Source organism: Salmo salar, chromosome ssa22 (assembly GCF_905237065.1).
Source record: "Salmo salar chromosome ssa22, Ssal_v3.1, whole genome shotgun sequence".
Taxonomy (NCBI): Eukaryota; Metazoa; Chordata; class Actinopteri; order Salmoniformes; family Salmonidae; genus Salmo; species Salmo salar.
Genome location: NC_059463.1, coordinates 32,877,501 through 32,897,106, shown reverse-complemented (window position 1 = coordinate 32,897,106; position 19,606 = coordinate 32,877,501). Strand labels below are relative to the sequence as shown.

The 19,606-nt window shown below is 46.3% G+C and overlaps 1 protein-coding gene across 4 annotated transcripts in view; it reads left to right on the top strand.

Annotated features, from left to right (window-relative positions):
- The window catches only part of LOC106583141 (low-density lipoprotein receptor-related protein 1), a 219,342-nt gene that overhangs the window by 135,569 nt on the left and 64,167 nt on the right, over positions 1 to 19,606 (top strand). For all 4 annotated transcript variants that reach the window (XM_045705049.1, XM_045705048.1, XM_045705050.1 and 1 more), the window contains exons 11-25: positions 764 to 1,000; positions 1,195 to 1,375; positions 2,553 to 2,775; positions 7,658 to 7,847; positions 8,197 to 8,322; positions 8,860 to 9,000; positions 9,248 to 9,373; positions 9,733 to 9,849; positions 10,074 to 10,154; positions 11,645 to 11,812; positions 16,614 to 16,796; positions 17,069 to 17,266; positions 17,524 to 17,769; positions 18,322 to 18,519; positions 19,342 to 19,546. In XM_045705049.1, the coding sequence (XP_045561005.1) occupies positions 764 to 1,000; positions 1,195 to 1,375; positions 2,553 to 2,775; positions 7,658 to 7,847; positions 8,197 to 8,322; positions 8,860 to 9,000; positions 9,248 to 9,373; positions 9,733 to 9,849; positions 10,074 to 10,154; positions 11,645 to 11,812; positions 16,614 to 16,796; positions 17,069 to 17,266; positions 17,524 to 17,769; positions 18,322 to 18,519; positions 19,342 to 19,546 (2,620 nt within the window). The remainder of the gene's footprint in view (positions 1 to 763; positions 1,001 to 1,194; positions 1,376 to 2,552; positions 2,776 to 7,657; positions 7,848 to 8,196; positions 8,323 to 8,859; positions 9,001 to 9,247; positions 9,374 to 9,732; positions 9,850 to 10,073; positions 10,155 to 11,644; positions 11,813 to 16,613; positions 16,797 to 17,068; positions 17,267 to 17,523; positions 17,770 to 18,321; positions 18,520 to 19,341; positions 19,547 to 19,606) is intronic.

The window sequence follows — 19,606 nt, the reverse complement described above, 5'->3', positions numbered from 1 at the left end:
TGCGAAGTAAGAAAGTACAACTCCCTCCCTGATTGATTCACCTTGCCTGAGAGGTGTGTATTAATATTCTATGCGGATATGAAGGCAACCACACATTGATCTGTTTCTTGACTACAACCTTAGGTGCCCTTGAACCCACACCAGAGCAGATTGATTCAACCAAAACCTATTCCGTCCACTAAACCATATGGAACAAGTCGTCAAATGTGAATTAGAATAATTGAAAATCACTTACATTCTCATGACGTTTACGGGGTTATGCTTCTCTTGCACAGTTTTTATCAGTTTAATCAATGCAAATGATATGGGGCAGTGTTATTTACAGTATGTTACAGCATTTTAACAGTCAATTCTTTGGAGAAGATATTCATTACTAGACAGAGGAAAGACAGGAATTGTGGAGGTGATTGGAATCCTATGGATGTTATTTAATGGTAAAGGCCTCATCAATGCTCTCCTCCTCTTCCTGTTTTGTCTGTCTGTTTATAGCATTGTAGTGTGATTTGAAATCGTTTCAGAAGCTACCTCTCATGAGAATGTTGGCCAGACTCGATTGTGTTTTTATGAGTTTACAGGCCAGGGCCTGTCCTATTCATAAAGCATCTCAGAAAGTGATCTAGGATCACTTTTGCCTAATTAGATGTAATGCATAAGATTAGGTGGACATGGGGGTCTGATCCTAGATCAGCACTCCTACTCTGAGATGCTTTATTTATGAATACCGGCCCAGTAAGTCCTCTCTCTCTCCCATGTTTTTTTCCAGAGCCGGAGCATGAGCTATTCCTGGTATACGGTAAAGGTCGTCCAGGGGTCATCCGAGGCATGGGCATGAATGCTAAGGTCCCAGACGAGTACATGATCCCCATAGAGAACCTGATGAACCCAAGAGCCCTGGACTTCCACTCAGAGAGTGACTTCATATATTTTGCTGACGCCACCAGCTACCTCATCGGCCGCCAAAAGATCGATGGCACAGAGAGAGAGACCATCCTGAAGGACGGTACGGTAACTGCCTTGCATGGTCATTACTGTAATGGAGAGTAGTGGCCATTATGGCTCCAAAATCATGCTAGCAATGTGTCTTGGTAGTTTCTGCTGTTAGTGGCAAGGCGGCCGTTTTGGATCTACCATGTCAAGTTTTGTGGTGTACAATAGGGCAACTGGCCTCTCACCTCCTGTTCCTCTGTGTTCCAGGAATCCACACAGTGGAGGGTATAGCGGTGGACTGGATGGCTGATAACCTGTACTGGACAGACGATGGGCCCAAGAAGACCATCAGTGTGGCCAGGCTGGAGAAGGCTTCCCAGACCCGCAAGACTCTCATCGAGGGCAAGATGACCCACCCCCGCGCCATTGTAGTGGACCCCCTACATGGGTGAGAGAAGGAAGGAGGGAGGGAGGAAGGAGGGAGAAGGGAAGGAGGCATAGTGATGGAGTGATGCATGGAAGAGTTTAGGTAATGGTTGTTTTTGTTTGGGGGGGTGTTGGGGTGAGAGAGTGTGAAGGATGAGGCATGCTAGAGGTTTTACTGCCATTAGCAATAAAGTGTTACTGTGTGCGTGGTGGGACTGTCTGCTTCTTAATAGATTATTTAGATATTCTGCTGAGCCTTTCCCATGGGTGTGGGATGTGGCTGGAAGATGATTGGAAAGTTGACCCTGGGATGTGTGTGTGTGTGTGTCCATGTTTGTTTGTTTGTTTGTTTGCATTTATACGTGAGTACATACATGCATACCGGTGTGTGGGGATGAGAACAAAGCAGATGGTCAGCTGTTGGTATATTTTCCTGTCACTGATCCCCCACTTTCTGCTCACAGCACCTTAAAACAATTCTATCCCTCAAGTGTGTGTGTGTGTGTGCATTGCTTTTGTATGACCCATTTGTTTAGTCTCTTTTCTTTTCTATGGGAGAAGGGGGAGCGTCTTCATCGTGGTTTGTGAAAACGTAACAAAATAATTACAAAAGTTCAAATGAAGTCAGCATATTCACAGCCAGACTTGGGGACACTCCCCTGTGGCCTGTGTAGTGTGTGTGTGTGTGTGTGTGTAGTGTGTGTGTGTGTGTGTGGTGTGTGTGTAACGGGCGTCATATAGAGGAGACCAAGGCGCAGCGTGTTGAGTGCCATCTTTAAGTTTAATGAAAAATTCGAACACTTTACAAAATAAACAAAATGACAGCCGACATTTCTGGCAGGTTACATTTAACAAAACAGAAAACTACACGCACAAACCAGGTGTAAAAAGGCTGCCTAAGTATGGCTCCCAATCAGAGACAACGATAGACAGCTGCCTCTGATTGGAAACCATACCTGGCCAAAACATAGAAACACAACACATAGAATGCCCACCCCATATCACACCCTGACCTAACTAAACGGAGAAAAAACAGCTCTCTTAGGTCAGGGCGTGACAGTGTGTGTGTGGGGGGGGGGGCATAATAGAGTTCTACTCAATGTCAGCTGGGGCAGAATAACAAGGTCACAATGGACCAAAAAACACACACACACACACACACACACACACCCCATGCTCATCCCCCTCTCTCTCCCCAGGTGGATGTACTGGACAGACTGGGAGGAGGACCCTAAGGAGAGTAAGAGAGGGAAGATAGAGCGGGCCTGGATGGACGGTTCTAACAGGAACGTGTTCTTGACCAGTAAGACGGTCCTGTGGCCCAACGGTCTGAGTCTGGACATCCCACAGGGAATCCTGTACTGGGTGGACGCATACTACGACCGCATCGAGATGGTCTACCTTAACAACACTGACCGCAAGGTTTATTTTAACTTTTTTTAAATTTAACTAGGTAGACCAGTTGAGAACAAGTTCTCATTTACAACTGCGACCTGGCCAAGATAAAGCAAAGCAGTGCGACAAAAACAACACAGAGTTCCACATAAGATAAACAAATGTACGGTCAATAACACAATAGAAAAATCTGTATACAGTATATGCAAATGGAGGAGGTAAGGCAATAAATAGACCAATAGTGGCAAAGTAATTACAATTTAGAAATGTACACTGGAGTGATAGATGTGCAGATGAGGATGTGCAAGTAGAAATACTGGTGTGCAAAAGAGCAGAAAAACAAAAACAAATATGAGGTAGTTGGTTGGATGGGCTATTTACAGATGGACTGTGTTCCAGTCATTGGCAGCAGAGAACTGGAAGGAAAGGCGGCCAAAGCAGGTGTTGGCTTTGGGGGTGACCAGTGAGATATACCTGCTGGAGCACGTGCTACGGGTGGGTGTTGCTATGGTGACCAGTGAGCTGAGATAAGGTGGAGCTTTACCTAGCAAAGACATATAGATGACCTGGAGCCAGTGAGTTTGGCGACGAATATGTAGTGAGGACCAGCCAACGAGAGCATACAGGTCGCAGTGGTGGGTAGTATATGGGGCTTTGGTGACAAAACGGATGGCACTGGGATAGACTGCATCCAATTTGCTGAGTAGAGTGTTGGAGGCTATTTTGTAAATGACATTGCCGAAGTCAAGGATAGGTTTTACAAGGGTATATTTGGCAGCATGGCTTTGTTGCGAAATAGGAAGCCGATTCTAGATTTAATTTTGAATTGGAGATGCTTAATATGAGTCTGTAAGGAGAGTTTACAGTCTAGCCAGACACCTAGGTATTAATAGTTGTCCACATATTCTTAGTCAGAACCGTCCAGAGTGGTGATGCTAGTCAGGCGGGCGAGTGCAGGCAGCGATTGGTTGAATAGCATGCATTTCGTTTTACTAGCATTTAAGAGCAGTTCGAGGACACGGAAGGAGTGTTGTATGGCATTGAAGCTCATTTGGAGGTTTGTTAACACAGTGTCCAAAGAAGGGCCAGGTGTATACAGAATGGTGTCGTCTGCGTAGAGGTGGATCAAAGAATCACCCACAGCAAGAGCGACATCATTGATGTATACAGAGAAAAGAGTCGGCCTGAGAATTGAACCCTGTGGCACCCCCATAGAGACTGCCAGAGGTCCTGACAACATGCCCTCCGATTTGACACACTGAACTCTATCTGAGAAGTAGTTGGTGAACCAGGCGAGGCAGTCATTAGAGAAACCAAGGCTGTTGAGTCTGCCGATAAGAATACGGTGATTGACAGAGTCGAAAGCCTTGGCCAGGTGGATGAAGACGGCTGCACAGTACTGTCTTATTGATGGCTGTTATATCGTTTAGGACCTTGAGCGTGGCTGAGGTGCACCCGTGACCATCGCGGAAACCGGATTGCATAGCGGAGAAGTTACGGTGGGAATCGAAATGATCTGCGATCTGTTTGTTCACGTGGCTTTCGAAGACAGGCAGGGCAGGATGGATATAGGTCTGTCACAGTTTGGAAAGCGGCCGCGGTCATCCCCCTCTTCAAAGGGGGAGACACTCTAGACCCGATCTTTAGGAATCTCAGATGATACGAAAGAGGTTGAACAGACTAGTAATGGGGTTGCAACAATGGCGGTGGATAATTTTAGGAAGAGAGGGTCCAGATTGTCTAGCCCAGCTGATTTGTAGGGATCCAGATTTTGCAGCTCTATCAGAACATCAGTCTGGATTTGGGTGAAGGAGAAGCCGGGGGGGGGTGGCTTGGGCCAGTTGCTGCGGTAGGTGCAGAGCTGTTGGCTGGGGTTGGGGTAGCCAGGTGGAAAGCATGGCCAGCTGTAGAGAAATGCTTATTGAAATTCTTGATTATCGTGGATGTATGGGTGGTGACAGTGTTTCCTAGCCTCAATGCAGTGGGCAGCTGGGAGGAGGTGCTCTTATTCTCCATGGACTTTACAGTGTCCCAAAACTTTTTGGAATTAGTGCTGCAGGATGCAAATTTCTGTTTGAAAAAGCTATCCTATATTGGTTCTTGACTTCCCTGAAAAGTTGCATATCGCGGGGACTATTTGATGCTAGTGCAGTTCGCCACAGGATGTTTTTGTGCTGGTCAAGGGCAGTTAAGTCTGGAGTGAACCAAGGGCTATATCTGTTCTTAGTTCTATATTTTTTGAAAAGGGCATGCTTATTTAAAATGTTGGGGAAAGCACTTTTAAAGAACAACCAGGCATCCTCTACTGACGGGATGAGGTCAATATCCTTCCAGGATACCCGGGCCAGGTCGACTAGAAAGGCCTGCTCCCAGAAGTGTTTTAGGGAGCGTTTGACAGTGGCAAGGGGTGGTTGTTTGACCGCGGACCCATAACGGACACAGGCAATGAAGCAGTGATCACTGAGATCCTGGTTGAAAACAGCAGCGGTGTATTTAGAGGGCAAGTTGGTCAGGATGATATCTGAGGGTGCCCATGTTTACGGATTTGGGGTTGTACCTGGTAGGTTCCTTGATAATTTGTGTGAGATTGAGGGCATCTAGTTTAGATTGTAGGACGGCCGGGGTGTTACGCATATCCCAGTTTAGGTCACCTAACAGTACGAACTCTGATGATAGATGGGGGACAATCAATTCACATATTGTGTCCAGGGCACAGCTGGGAGCTAAGGAGGGGTTTATAACAAGCGGCAACAGTGAGGGACTTATTTCTGGAGAGATGGATTTGTAAAAGTAGAAGCTCGAACTGTTTGGGCATAGTACTGGATAGTATGACAGAACTCTGCAGGCTATCTCTACAGTTGATAGCGGCTCCGCCCCCTTTAGCAGTTCTATCTTGACAGAAAGTGTTGTAATTGGGGATGGAAATTTCAGAATTTTTGGTGGCCTTCCTAAGCCAGGATTCAGACACGGCTAGGACATCAGGGTTGGAGGAGTGTGGTAACAGTGAATAAAGCAAACTTAGGGTTGGAGGCTTCTGATGTTAACATGCATGAACCCAAGGCTTTTACGGTTACAAAAGTCAACAAATGAGAGAGCCTGGGGACACACAGGGCCTGGGATGAGGGTACGGCTAAAGGCTATAAGAATTGGTCGTCTTGTGCGTTGGGAACATGGAATAAAAGGAGCAGATTTGTGGGCATGGTAGGATAGATTCAGGGCATAATGTATTGTTAGGGTGTGAGTGCAGTGGAGGTAAACCTAGGCATTGAGTGACGATGAGAGAGGTTGCATCTCCGGCCAGTTAAGCTAGGTGCGGTCTCCGCATGTGTGGGGGTGGGGCAAAGAAGCCATCTGAGGCATGTTGAGCGGGACTAGGGGCTCCGCAGTAAAATAAAACAATGAGAGCTGCCCTAAACAACAGCTTACAAGGCATATTGACATTAGAGAGAGGCATAAAGCATTCACAGGTGTTGATTGGGAAAGCTAAGACAACAACAGGTAAGACAACAACGGGTAGACAGCTAAGACAACAACAACGGGTAAATGGCGATGAATGGGCAGAGAGGGTCAGTTAGCTACACACATGGCCTGAGTTCGAGGCTGGGGCCGACAGATAAACAAAATGAAGTACCTTGTTAATGAACAGTCCAGCAGGCATCAGCTGTGTGGCCAAGTGATCATAGGGTCCAATGAGCAGCAATAGGTGAAACGGAGCCGTTCGGTAGTCGATACTACGCTAGGCGAGCGGGAGATGCGGTGTTCAGGAAGCTAGCGGGCCAGGGCTAGCAGAAGGGTCTTCACCGACATCCACGATGCAGAGGCCAGTTGAGAGCACATCGGCCGAATTATGTCAGCAGACCAGCAGATCAGTCGTGATGGATCGGCGGGGCTCCGTGTCGACAAAGGGTCCAGGCCAAATGGCAAGAGCGGTATTGTAGTTTGTGTACTTCGTTTGCTAGCCGGGACATGGGAACTATCTTGTTGGCTAACTGGTGCTTGCTTCTGGACAAGGGCGTTAGCCACAATAGCCACTCGGTAGCAGCTAGCTAGCTGCGATGATCCGGTGTAACGTTCCAAAGCTTGCTGCAGGAATCCGGTGATGTAGTGGAAAAAAGCAGTCCGATATGCTCAGGGCTGGTATCGCACTGTGCTGACTGGCAGGTATTATCTGGGCTAAAGCGGCTGGTGTCTGAGCTAAAGGTAAAGACCGCTGGCAGTGGCTAACAATGTCTAAGTAGCTAATTAGCTGGCAAGCCTCTGATGGCTAGTTTCTGATGGAGGTTCCAATTATAAGGTCTAAAAAATAGCAGATCCGTACCACATTGGGTGAGGCGGGTTGCATGAAGGTATATTTAATTCGAAAATGGAAAAAAGAGATTGAAATATATTGAAATCTATACAAAGAAAACGGGAAAAAAAACTGAATATTTACACGGGACAAAAACAAAAACGTCTTACTGCTACGCCATCTTGGATTTGGATCAGTCAGACTGGTTACTAGCCCAGTCAGTCAGACTGGTTACTTGCCCTAAAACAAACCCTAACCATACTACGACAGCATCGAGATGGTCTATCTTAACAACTCTGACCACAAGGTCAGTCAGACTGGTTACTAGCCCTAAAACTAACCCTAACCCTACTACGACCTTATCTGTGTTGTCTACAGTACCTCAACAACTCAGAACGCAAGGTCACCACATGACAAATGTTACCATGATAATGTATTACTAGAATAAGTAATAAAGTTGATATAACACATCAAGTGAGATTTGTAGTACAGTATAATACTGTGTGGTCAGTGGTGAGTCTACATAATGATACTGTAGTTGTCAGGGATTTTCTGAGGGTTTATTGGATATGCAGTCTGAGTGTACTGGACACATCAACACCTGTATTGTGTTGTTATCAGACGATATATGAGGGTCAGGAGTTGAACCACGCCTTTGGCCTGTGTCACTACAAACACTTCCTGTTCTGGAACGAGTACCGCAGTGGCAGCATCTACAAATTGGACCAGGTCACCAAGACAGTCTCCCTGCTCCGCAACGAACGACCACCCATCTTCGAGATCCGCATGTATGACGCCCAGCAGCAGCAAGGTACAGGACACTAGTCTGTTCATCCATCTATACACCTACCCTTCTATCTATCTATCTATCTATCTATCTATCTATCTATCTATCTATCTATCTATCTATCTATCTATCTATCTATCTATCTATCTATCTATCTATCTATCTATCTATCTATCTATCTATCTATCTATCTATCCCCTTAGATAATACACATTAATGTCTGAACATATCTCTCTACCCCCTCTGTCTCGCCCTCTGTCTCTGTCTCGCCCTCTGTCTCGCTCGCTCACTCTCTGTCTTGCTGTGTCGCTCGCTCTCTGTTTCGCTGTGTCGCTCGCTCTCTGTTTCGCTGTGTCGCTCTGTCTGTGTACAGGTTCTAATGCGTGTCGTGTGAATAACGGGGGCTGCAGTAGTCTGTGTCTGGCCATCCCTGATGGGAGACAGTGTGCCTGTGCAGAGGACCAACAACTGGATGACAGAGACAACACCAGCTGTAAAGGTGAGAGGTCAGGGAGCAGGGGTCAGCTACAGGAGAGCAGGAGTTTAAATGTAATACTATAGTCTCACAATGTGTATGTGTGATAAATCATGTTGAAGGGAATTTTGTCACATGCTACCATCATCAGGGTTTATAGAGATTAGCCTAGGATGAAACTGTCTATTTCAAAGTTGAACTGTCAAAGTGTGTGTATGAGGGAGAGCGAGTGAGAGAACAATTGTGTGTGTGTGTGTATATAGTATGCAAATAGAAATCCCTCTTACTCATGGAGCAGTCAGCTCAGATGTTTGTGTTGTGGAGGGGGGCGGGATTAAGGACTGACAGTAGACCTGACAGTAGACCTGACACACATACTGTGCTCATGTTGGCTTTGACAGGGTTTGTGTTTGTTGTAGACTGCTGAGATGTGACAGAATATTAGCGAGTATCTCGCTGTCCCGCTCCACTCATTTACCTTTTTGGGGGAAATGTGATATTTGAATGCTCAACTTCTCGCTCTAACGCTCTCTCTCTCTCTCGCTCTCCCCCCCCCCCCAGTCAACCCGTCCTACATCCCTCCTCCTCAGTGTCAGCCCGGGGAGTTTGCCTGTAAGAACAACCGCTGTATCCAGGAGCGATGGAAGTGTGACGGTGACAACGACTGTCTGGACAACAGTGACGAGGCCCCTGAGCTCTGCCGTGAGTTTACACACACTGATTGTAGAACAGCTAGCTACCTTTCTCCTGTGTGTGTGTGTGTGTGTGTGTGTGTGTGCCTGTTCGTAGTCAGATTGCAGACAGGTTCCATTTCCAGACAAAACACAAGCCTAGTCAGCCTGTCTGTCTCCCTCTTACACTCTGTACCCCTGCTCTCCCCCTTTATCCTTCCTCCATCAATCCATCCCTCCATACTCCCTTTTTCTTCTCTCCCCGTCCCTCCCTCTAGACCAGCACACCTGTCCCACTGATAAGTTTAAGTGTCAGAACAACCGCTGTATCCCGCTGCGCTGGCTGTGTGATGGAGACAACGATTGTGGCAAAGATGAGGATGAGTCCAACACCACCTGCTCTGGTAGGACGTTCACAGATGTACACACACACAGTTGCATATGGTGCACACACAGTACGTAACACACTCATACACATATTCTGTACAGACGCACACTTTATTTCCTTTATTTGTCACTCACTCACTCACTCACTATTCAGACAATGGTTGTTGAGGGCTGACCTTTTTCTCAGCCTCGCCCAGTGTACATGGACTGTAGTCTCAATGCTCAAAATGCCACTTGACATTTCCCATGAATCCAACTACTGTTATAATATTTCCAAGGACAACCTAATAACATCCTATTGAAGTCATTCTCCTGAGGAGAACTGTTTAGTAATCTCAGTGCCCCCCCCCCCCTTCCCCCCAACTCCTACCTTCAGCTCGCACCTGCCCCCCCAATCAGTACTCGTGTGCCAGTGGTCGCTGTATCCCAATCTCCTGGACATGTGACCTGGACGATGACTGTGGGGACCGCTCAGACGAGCCTGCATCATGTGGTGGGTCACCTGCCTCACTGTCACCTTTAACCCCTTGACCCTTATGTTTCTCTTATGCTACAACACACAGAACATTATCTTCCATTAAAAGACTAAACACAATACCGTATCACTGAAACCCAGGCCACAGGGCGGCCGGGAACTGTAATGGTTATAGCAGGTAAAGTAGTTAGTTACTGCTCGGTTCTTTCTCTTCCATTCTCTCTTTCTCTCTCTCCATCCAGCCTACCCCACCTGTTTCCCTCTCACCCAGTTCACCTGCAATAACGGACGTTGCATCAACATCAACTGGCGCTGTGACAATGGTGAGTGTCTCTCCCTCATCTTCGACCTACTGTGTGTGTATCTCCCAGTCGTTTTTTATCACTGGCTCGTTGCCACACGTCATTTGGTGTCCTCATACCTCCTTATTGCTACAAGCTTTCTTTTCTCTATTTGGCAAGGATGTTTGTGCGTTTCTTCTCTAATTGGCTCACTGTGTCTTCTGTTATTGTTCCATGTGTGTTGCTGTTCCTTGTGTGTTGCTGTTCCATGTGTGTTGCTGTTCCTTGTGTGTTGCTGTTCCATGTGTGTTGCTGTTCCATGTGTGTTGCTGTTCCAGTGTGTTGCTGTTCCATGTGTGTTGCTGTTCCATGTGTGTTGCTGTTCCATGTGTGTTGCTGTCGTGCCGTGCGCCCACTCCGCTGTCTTTCCGTTGGTTTCTTTGTTTCAGAAAGTGATTTTGGGGACGGCTCTGATGAGTTGAATTGTCCGAACCCGACTGGTTAGATAGATCAACATGCACCACAGCCAACGCTGGAGGCTCGCTGGGGGGGCCGGATGGAGGGGGAGACATGCTACTATAGGGAGAACCAGAGCTGCTTCCCTTACAGCTTTACCCTTTAACAGAAGTTCATTATTCATCTCAATTCAATGATAATAGAGGCTCTTACTGCTTCTACTTATGCAGTAGAAATACATGTTCTATTGTAGTTGGATTGGACAAGAATCAAAGACCGAGAGAACATAGGTTGTTTGTGGTGGTGAGGTATTGTCATTATTGAGGAACGACCAATTAGATTATCTGTAATAGTGTGCTTGCTGTCTATTTATCTGACAGTGGACAATATTAAGGTTTAGTTACCAGAAGAACCTCCCTGTTAGAAGTGCTTAGACAAGGAAGGGTTTGGGGAAGCATCTCCTCTGCTGCCAAGCTCAATGTATCAGTGCTGGGTACATTCACTCATGGTGCATATGCAGTTTCTGTGATTATTTTACTCTTCTCCTTTTTCTCACATTGAAATTCATTTGTAAACGTACTTAAGTGTTTTGTATGTGAGTATGTATTTGATGTTGTGGAGAGTAATGGGAATTGTAGTAAGTGTTTTGTATGTGAGTATGTATTTGATGTTGTGGAGAGTAATGGGAATTGTAGTAAGTGTTTTGTATGCGAGTATGTATTTGATGTTGTGGAGAGTAATGGGAATTGTAGTAAGTGTTTTGTATGTGAGTATGTATTTGATGTTGTGGAGAGTAATGGGAATTGTAGTAAGTGTTTTGTATGTGAGTATGTATTTTATGTTGTGGAGAGTAATGGGAATTGCATTGTGAACAATAGTTCTCTAACAGCTATTTACTTTGACTTGAATGTTGTCTGAGTGTAGAGATCACTGACATTAACAGTGTTCTTCGTAACTAACATAAATGACCAGGTACATATAACCCTGGGTGATTTGTTTTAGCCTTTCCTTATAGTCAGTGTATGTTGTGTGTATGACTGGTGTGATGTAGCGGTTTGACTGTGTTTGCCTTACAGACAACGACTGTGGGGACAACAGTGATGAGGCAGGCTGCAGCCATTCCTGCTCCAGCGCCCAGTTCAAGTGTAACAGCGGCCGCTGCATCCCCGACTACTGGACCTGCGACGGGGACAATGACTGTGGAGACTACAGCGACGAGACCCACGCCAACTGCACCAATCAAGGTGAGTGTCAGCTCAGTAACCCACCAACCGGGACAACTTAATGCCGTATTGATGTATGTGCTACAGGCTACTTAAATGACAGGATGTGGACTTATAGATAGCCATTGACTGTTTGAAACCTCAGTACTTCATGTCCCAAGCAGTACAACAGACATGTAATTGCGTCATAAACACTACTTTACACCATCTCTCCATCTAGCTTGTAAACTTGCTGGTACTGTATCTCCTTCTAACATATTATTAAGACTTGGGGAAACAGCCTCACTATCTATACTCCAAATCACTTTATTACTTTTGTTACGTAGGATCTGAACCAAAAGAAACAAAGTATTTGATGAGAAACCGAAAAGTTCATATGATAGACTATCGGGGTAGTTTTGGGTAAGCATATCTTTATCTGCCACCTACACTGTGTCCTGCAACCAGAGAACTAGGATCCCAGCCAGCCCGCTTCTCCCTCCCATGTGGTGCTGGCTAATGGGCTTGTCCAGGTTTGGCTCCCCCCGCAGTGCACAGGGAATGCTGAGGTTTTACTGGTCAGAGGGCAGGCAGGCAGAATGTCTCAGGAAGAGCTTTCACACAGATCTTTTACACACATGTGCGTGCACACACACTCACACGCACACACACTCATGCTCATACACATATACACCTTCACAATGAAATAGACTTGGGCCTTTTCTCATTTGGGAAAAGTCTGTCCTCCATCTTCTCGCCTCTGTCCTCTCTTCTCCATGACCCGGAAACCAAATAAGTGGTTGAGTGGTCAAGGAGAGTGTCAATTCGAAAAGTGTTCTTCACTCCTCGATAGCCACCTTTTCATTGAGGCTTTACACATTTATTTTGCCATTCTACCCCTGTAAACGTCATTTTCCTGATGACACACAGTGGAAAAGGACCGTCTCATTTCAAACAATCACATTTCCGTCCACATTCCTTCTCCTCGCCAGCTCTCCTCGATTACCTTTGACATTTTTCAAAAGGAGCACACCATCTTCTCCATCTATCAAAAATAAACCTACAGCACTTTAACACTGATTTGACACATGAATACCTTTTTATTTTATTTATTTATATATATGTGTGTGTGTGTGTGTGTGTGTGTGTGTGTGTGTGTGTGTGTACACACACTACCGGTCAAGGTTTTAGAACACCTGCTCATTCTAGGGTTTTTCTTTATTTTTACTATTTTCTACATTGTGGAATAATAGTGAAGACATCAGAACAATGAAATAACACATATGGAATCATGTAGTAACTAAAACAGTGTTAAACAAATCAGAATATATTTGAGATTCTTCAAAGTAGCCACCCTTTGCCTTGATGACAGCTTTGCACACTCTCGGCATTCTCTCAACCAGCTTCATGAGGTAATCACTTGGAATGCATTTCAAATAACAGGTGTGCAAACCAGATGGGATGGCGTATTGCTGCAGAATGCTGTGGTAGCCATGCTGGTTAAGTGTGCCTTGAATTCTAAATGAATCACTGACAGTGTCACCAGCAAAGCACCATCACACCTCCTCCTCCATGCTTCACGATGGGAACCACACATGTGGAGATCATCCGTTCACCTACTCTGCATCTCACAAAGACACGGCGGTTGGGACCAAAAATCTCAAATTTGGACTCATCAGATCAAAGGACAGATTTCCACCTGTCTAATGTCCATTGCTCGTGTTTCTTGGCCAAAGCAAGTCTCGTCTTGTTATTGCGGTCCATTAGTAGTGGTTTCTTTGCAGCAATTTAATGAGCTTATCCTGTGGCGGTCTTCATGAGAGCCAGTTTCATCCTAGCGCTTGCTGGTTTTTGTGACTGCACTTGAAGAAACGTTCAAAGTTCTTGAAATGTTCAGGATTGACTGACCTTCGTGTCTTAAAGTAATGATGGACTGTCATTTCTCTTTGCTCATTTGAGCTGTTCTTGCCATAATATGGACTTGCTCTTTTACCAAATAGGGATATTTTCTGTATACCACCTCGTCACAGCACAACTGATTGGCTCAAACGCATTAAGAAGGTAAGAAATTCCCTAAATTAACTTTTCACAAGGCACACCTGTTAATTGAAATGCATTCCAGGTGACAACCTCATGAAGCTGGTTGAGAGAATGCCAAGAGTGTGCAAAGCTGTCATCAAGATAAAGGGTGAATACTTTGAAGAGTCTCAAATCTAAAATATATTTTGATTTGTTTAACACTTTTTGGGTTATTTCATAGTTTTGATGTCTTCACTATTATTCTAGCTCCCAAGTGGCGCAGCTGTCTAAGGCACTGCATCTCAGTGCTAGAGGCGTCACTACAGACCCTGGTTCAATTCCAGGCATTATCACAACCGACCGGGATTGGGAGTCCCATAGGGCGGCGCACAATTGGCCCAACGTTGTCTGGGTTAGGATTTGGCCATGGTAGGCCATCATTGTTAATAAGAATTTGTTCTTAAACAGACTTGCCTAGTTAAATAAAGCTTAAATAAAATAAAATCTACAATGCAGAAAATAGTACAAATAAAGAAAAACCCTGGAATGAGTAGGTGTCCAAACGTTTGACTGATACTTGTACCTTATTCAGACCCTTTGCTATGAGACTCAAAATTGAGATCAGGTGCATCCTGTTTTCATTCTTGAGATGTTTCTACTTGATTGGAGTCCACCTGTGGTAAATTCAATTGATTGGACATGAAAGTCACACACCCGTCTATATAAGGACCCACAGTTGACCTTGCATGTCACAGCAAAAACCAAGCCATGAGGTCAAAGGAATTGTCTGTAGAGCTCCGAGTTAGGATTGTGTCGAGGCACAGATCTGGGGAAAGGGTACTAAAAATGTCTGCAGTATTGAAGGTTCCCAAGAACACAGTGCCCTCAATCGTTCTTAAATGGAAGAAGTTTAGGACCACCAAGACTCTTCCTAGATCTGGCCTCCTGGCCAAACTAAGCAATCGGGGTAGAAGGGCCTTTTTCAGGGAGGTGACCAAGAACCTGATGGTCACACTGATGGAGCTTCAGAGTTCCTCTGTGGAGATTGGAGAACCTTCCAGAAAGACAACCATCTCTGCAGCACTCCACCAATCAGGCCTTTATGGTAGAGTGGCCAGACGGAAGAACATGATAGTCCGCTTGGAGTTGGCCAACTGGCACCTAAAGACTCTCAGACCATGAGAAACAAGATTCTCTGGTCTGATGAAACCAAGATGGAACTCTTTGGCCTGAATGCCAAGCGTCACGTCTGGATGAAACCTGGCACCATCCCTACTCTGAAGCATGGTGGTGGCAGCATCATGCTGTGGGGATGTTTTTCAGCAGCAGGGACTGGGAGACTAGTCAGGATTGAGGGAAAGATGAATGGAGCAAATTACAGAGATCCTTGATGAAAACCTGCTCCAGAGTGCTCAGGACCTGACTGGGGGGGGAGGTTCACCTTCCAACAGGACAACAACCCTAAGCACACAGCCAAGACAATGCAGGAGTGGCTTCGGGACAAGCACAGGTGTGCCAAGCTTGTAGCGTCATACCCAAGAAGACTCGAGGCTGTAATTTCTGCCGAAGGTGCTTCAACAATGTATTGAGTAAAGGGTCTGAATACTTAAGTAAATGTGATATTTATTTTATATATATATAAAACATTTCTAAACATTTCCGACAAACAAATCTGGGTTTGGCGGATGCCAGGAGAACGCTACCTGCCCAAATGCATACTATAGGGCCAACTAAAGTTTGGTGGAGGAGGAATAATGTTCTGGGGATGTTTTTCATGGTTCGGGCTAGGTCCCTTAGTTCCAGTGAAGGGAAATCTTAACACTACAGCATACGATGACATTCTAGACGATTCTGTGCTTCCAACTGTGTGGCATACACACACACGGTCTATGGTGAATACACACATGCGTGCATGATCGCATACACACGCACACATCTACCTTCACACCTCTTTGACCTTTGATGTCTGAGTCTTTCGGTGATTCCCTTAATCACCAATGTCACTGATGGCTCTATTGCTAATGCACTGGAGCATGGTCTCTGTGTGAAAGCTGTACCCTTCAGTGCTCTGCGTCAGCCTGGCATTGGGACACTGCCAACCCTTGACTCGTGGGCGTCTCTGGGTCATTGATTTCCATTCATTTAGCCGTGCCAGGTTGTAAGTGAATGTCAGCATTTTGTTAATGATGTGATTTGATGTATTGTGTGTGTATAAATGGAGCACACCATCTTTGTCTCATGGAATTGTCAAGCCTCTACTAACCTCTGAGGTCCACAACACATGCCAAAACCATAGCCTTCGTATACCATCTGGGTCTGACTATGCCAGCTGTTTATTGGTTTTCCCAGTCCCTTTGATTTTTCATTGAGTGAATAGTGCGTTAATTGTGTCCATCATTGAAGCATGATGTTCTGTTAAAATGTGTTCCCTGTGATGGTGTGCTTGTTTGCCATTGGAGCACCACAGTGGGAGAGAGTAGAGGTAGTGAATGACTGTGTGCTGTGAGAGCTCTGTCCTAATGAAGCCTGTGATTATGTCACACTCACTATGACATCGTACAGCATCTTTCATTACCGTTACTCAAATTCAGCCAGCTCAGCAAACTTTTACAAAATGCTGAAAATATATGAATTCTACAAACAGCAGGGCCCTCAGTTTTTCTTAACGATGTGACCTAACCAAGAAAAAGTTAGAGCTTATAACAAGGGCTCAGAGTTCCTGTGATGTTTTGTTACATTTCCTTTTCTGTTCATGTTGTTTATGTGTTGTTTCAGTGTTATTGTAGTGATCTAAAACTCCTCGTCCCCCTCTCTCCCTCCCCAGCCACGCGTCCTCCTGGTGGCTGTCACATGGATGAGTTCCAGTGTCGTATGGACGGCCTGTGCATCCCCATGCGTTGGCGCTGCGACGGGGACACAGACTGCATGGACCTGAGCGACGAGAAGAACTGCGAAGGCGTCACACACATGTGTGACCCCGCCGTCAAGTTTGGTTGCAGGGACTCTGGTGAGGAGAATGGGGATGGTTGTGTCACATCAATAAAGAGGAAATGAGGGGATTCTAAGTGAGAGGGGAGAGAATGGATGACTGGGTTATTTGCTGGTTGTAAAACATAACTGTAACAATATTGAAATGGATAGCTTAGCATTATCTGGTGGAGATGAAGAACTGGATTTGGTTTTAGCTGCTGTGAAAAACTGTTGGGCATATTTGTTGTTGTGGACAGCGTCTGCCTGTAAGGTCAGACTTCTGACCTTTCCCCTCTGACCTGTCCCCAGCCCGCTGTATCAGTAAGGCCTGGGTGTGTGACGGGGACAGTGACTGTGAGGACCACTCTGATGAAGACAACTGTGAGGCGTTGGTGTGTAAGCTCTCTCACCATGTGTGTGCCAATGACTCCACCATCTGTCTGCCCGCTGAGAAGCTGTGTGACGGCACTGACGACTGTCCCGACGGCTCTGACGAGAAACTCTGTGGTAAGACCTGCTGCTATTAAAAATGGCATTACTCATGGTGCACTGGAAGATGGAACAAGGACCCCACTGCTGACACCAACGGGCCAGAGAAAAACCTTGAGCTGTCATGAATGTTTATGATACCGGTTATGTCATTATTATGACAGTGTTGTGTGTCCATCATGACAGAGAGCTCAAGAACTGTGTTACCCATTTGTTTTGTTCAGTGTCACCTCTCTTCTTAACACCCATCTCTCTTTTTCCCCTTTTCCCTGCAGACCTGTGCTCACTGGATAACGGGGACTGCAGCCATAACTGTACGGTAGCCCCCGGGGAGGGCGTGGTGTGTTCCTGCCCCCTGGGCATGGAGCTGGATTCCAACAACAAGACCTGTCAGATACAGAGCTTCTGCGCCAAACACCTCAAGTGCAGCCAGCGCTGTGAGCAGGACAAGTTCAGTGTCAAGTGTTCCTGCTACGAGGGCTGGGAACTGGAGCCTGACCAGGAGAACTGCAAGAGCACTGGTGAGGAGGGAAGGAGGGAATGGAAGGGGAGGTTAGAGGGTAGGAAAGGAGAAGTAGAGAGGGGATTTGGTCAGATGGTGGTGTGGAGTGAAATAAGAGAGAAAGGGGGAGAAGCTGAGAAATCTAATGATCATGAGAATAAAACACACAGAGGGTGAGGTGTGTCAACACATGGTGGGTGAGGGAAAGATATTGGGGTTTGGGACCTGCAAGGGCAGGAGAAGGAGGACAGGTGAAAGAGGAGGCCGTACAGTACATTTCCAGGAATTGTTTTGGTTCAGGGGATAGAGTGAGTGAAGGAGGAGAGTGAGTGAAGGAGGAGAGTGAGTGAAGGAGGAGAGTGAGTGAAGGAGGAGAGTGAGTTGGAGAGAGATGATGGAGTGTTTTAGCAGGAAGCTGTGTGGTTTCAGTGGTCCCACTAAGCATACCTGTGCAAGAGGAGAGGGAGGGGGAGGGTGCACTGGGCGCAAAGTAGATACAGGGATCCCAACGCTGCCACCAACAAGCACCACTATATCACCATGATCATGTGATCTCCTGTCTTCTCCTCAGATCCCTTCAAGCCTTTCATCATCTTCTCCAACCGCCATGAGATCCGTCGGATCGACCTGAACAAGGGGGAGTTCAGCGTACTGGTGCCTGGCCTGAGGAACACTATTGCCCTGGACTTCCACCTGGCAGAGAATGCCCTCTACTGGACCGATGTGGTGGAGGACAAGATCTACCGCGGCAAAATGTCAGAGAACGGAGGTGAGTCTCTTCTCCACTTTTTAGCACTAGTTTGTTTATAAGCAGTGTTCTCACATCTCTTTGGCGTAGTACTCCAGCTTTCATGACACATTTCCCAATTGCCTTTACAGCGGGGAATGCTGGGAATCGTAGTTGTACTGTTGTGCAGCCTTTAGTCCTACAACTCCTGAGGGGAAGTTGCTAGTAAATAACAAAGCAGATGGTCCAGCTACACGCCGAAGGCAAAACGAATCAATCAAAACCACACTGTCACTTTCCAAACAGCCAATCAATCAAAACTAAACCGCTACCATAAAAAAGGCAAAGCCAATCAATCAATCTATAGAGCCAGAGCTTCTGTGCTCTGGCTCTATAGATGAGGCCCTCTCATTACAGTAGGAAGGAATAACGAGTGTGTGTGTGGTGTGTGCGTGCTCCAATCAGAATGATGACTAGTCTGATGATTAGACCATTCTCTTTGATTAGGGAGCTGGAAAGGAAAATGAATGGGTGAGAGAGAAGGATGAAAATAAGTGTTACTTCTCTTATTTTATTTGCTCTGGCGCCTGATGTAGTGACGTTTGCTCAGGCCCAAACAGGAATAGGATACATCCTGTCAGTAGTAGGGAGAGTTGTGGCTTTGTAGGTGTCATCATTAGATATGCCGGGGCTGCATTGGCATTACAAAGTCTCTGCGTGTGATTGATGTTCATGGGACTGGCCAGACGTGGGACTGGTCAGACACACTGACAACTTGAATGACTAGAGTTGAATAGGTCTACAGTAAGGGGGAATGACACAACATGGCTTCACAATCAACTTACCTACACTGCCCCCCCCCAGCTCTGACCAGTTTTGACGTGGTGATCCAGTATGGCCTGGCCACTCCAGAGGGTCTTGCGGTGGACTGGATAGCAGAGAACATCTACTGGGTGGAGAGTAACCTGGACCAGATAGAGGTGGCCAAGCTGGACGGAACCATGAGGACCACTCTGCTGGCTGGGGAGGTGGAGCACCCCCGGGCCATCGCCCTGGACCCCCGCTATGGGTGAGAATCAGCACGCTGCTGGGAATGGGTTAGCCTGGTCCCAGATCTGTTGGTGCTGTG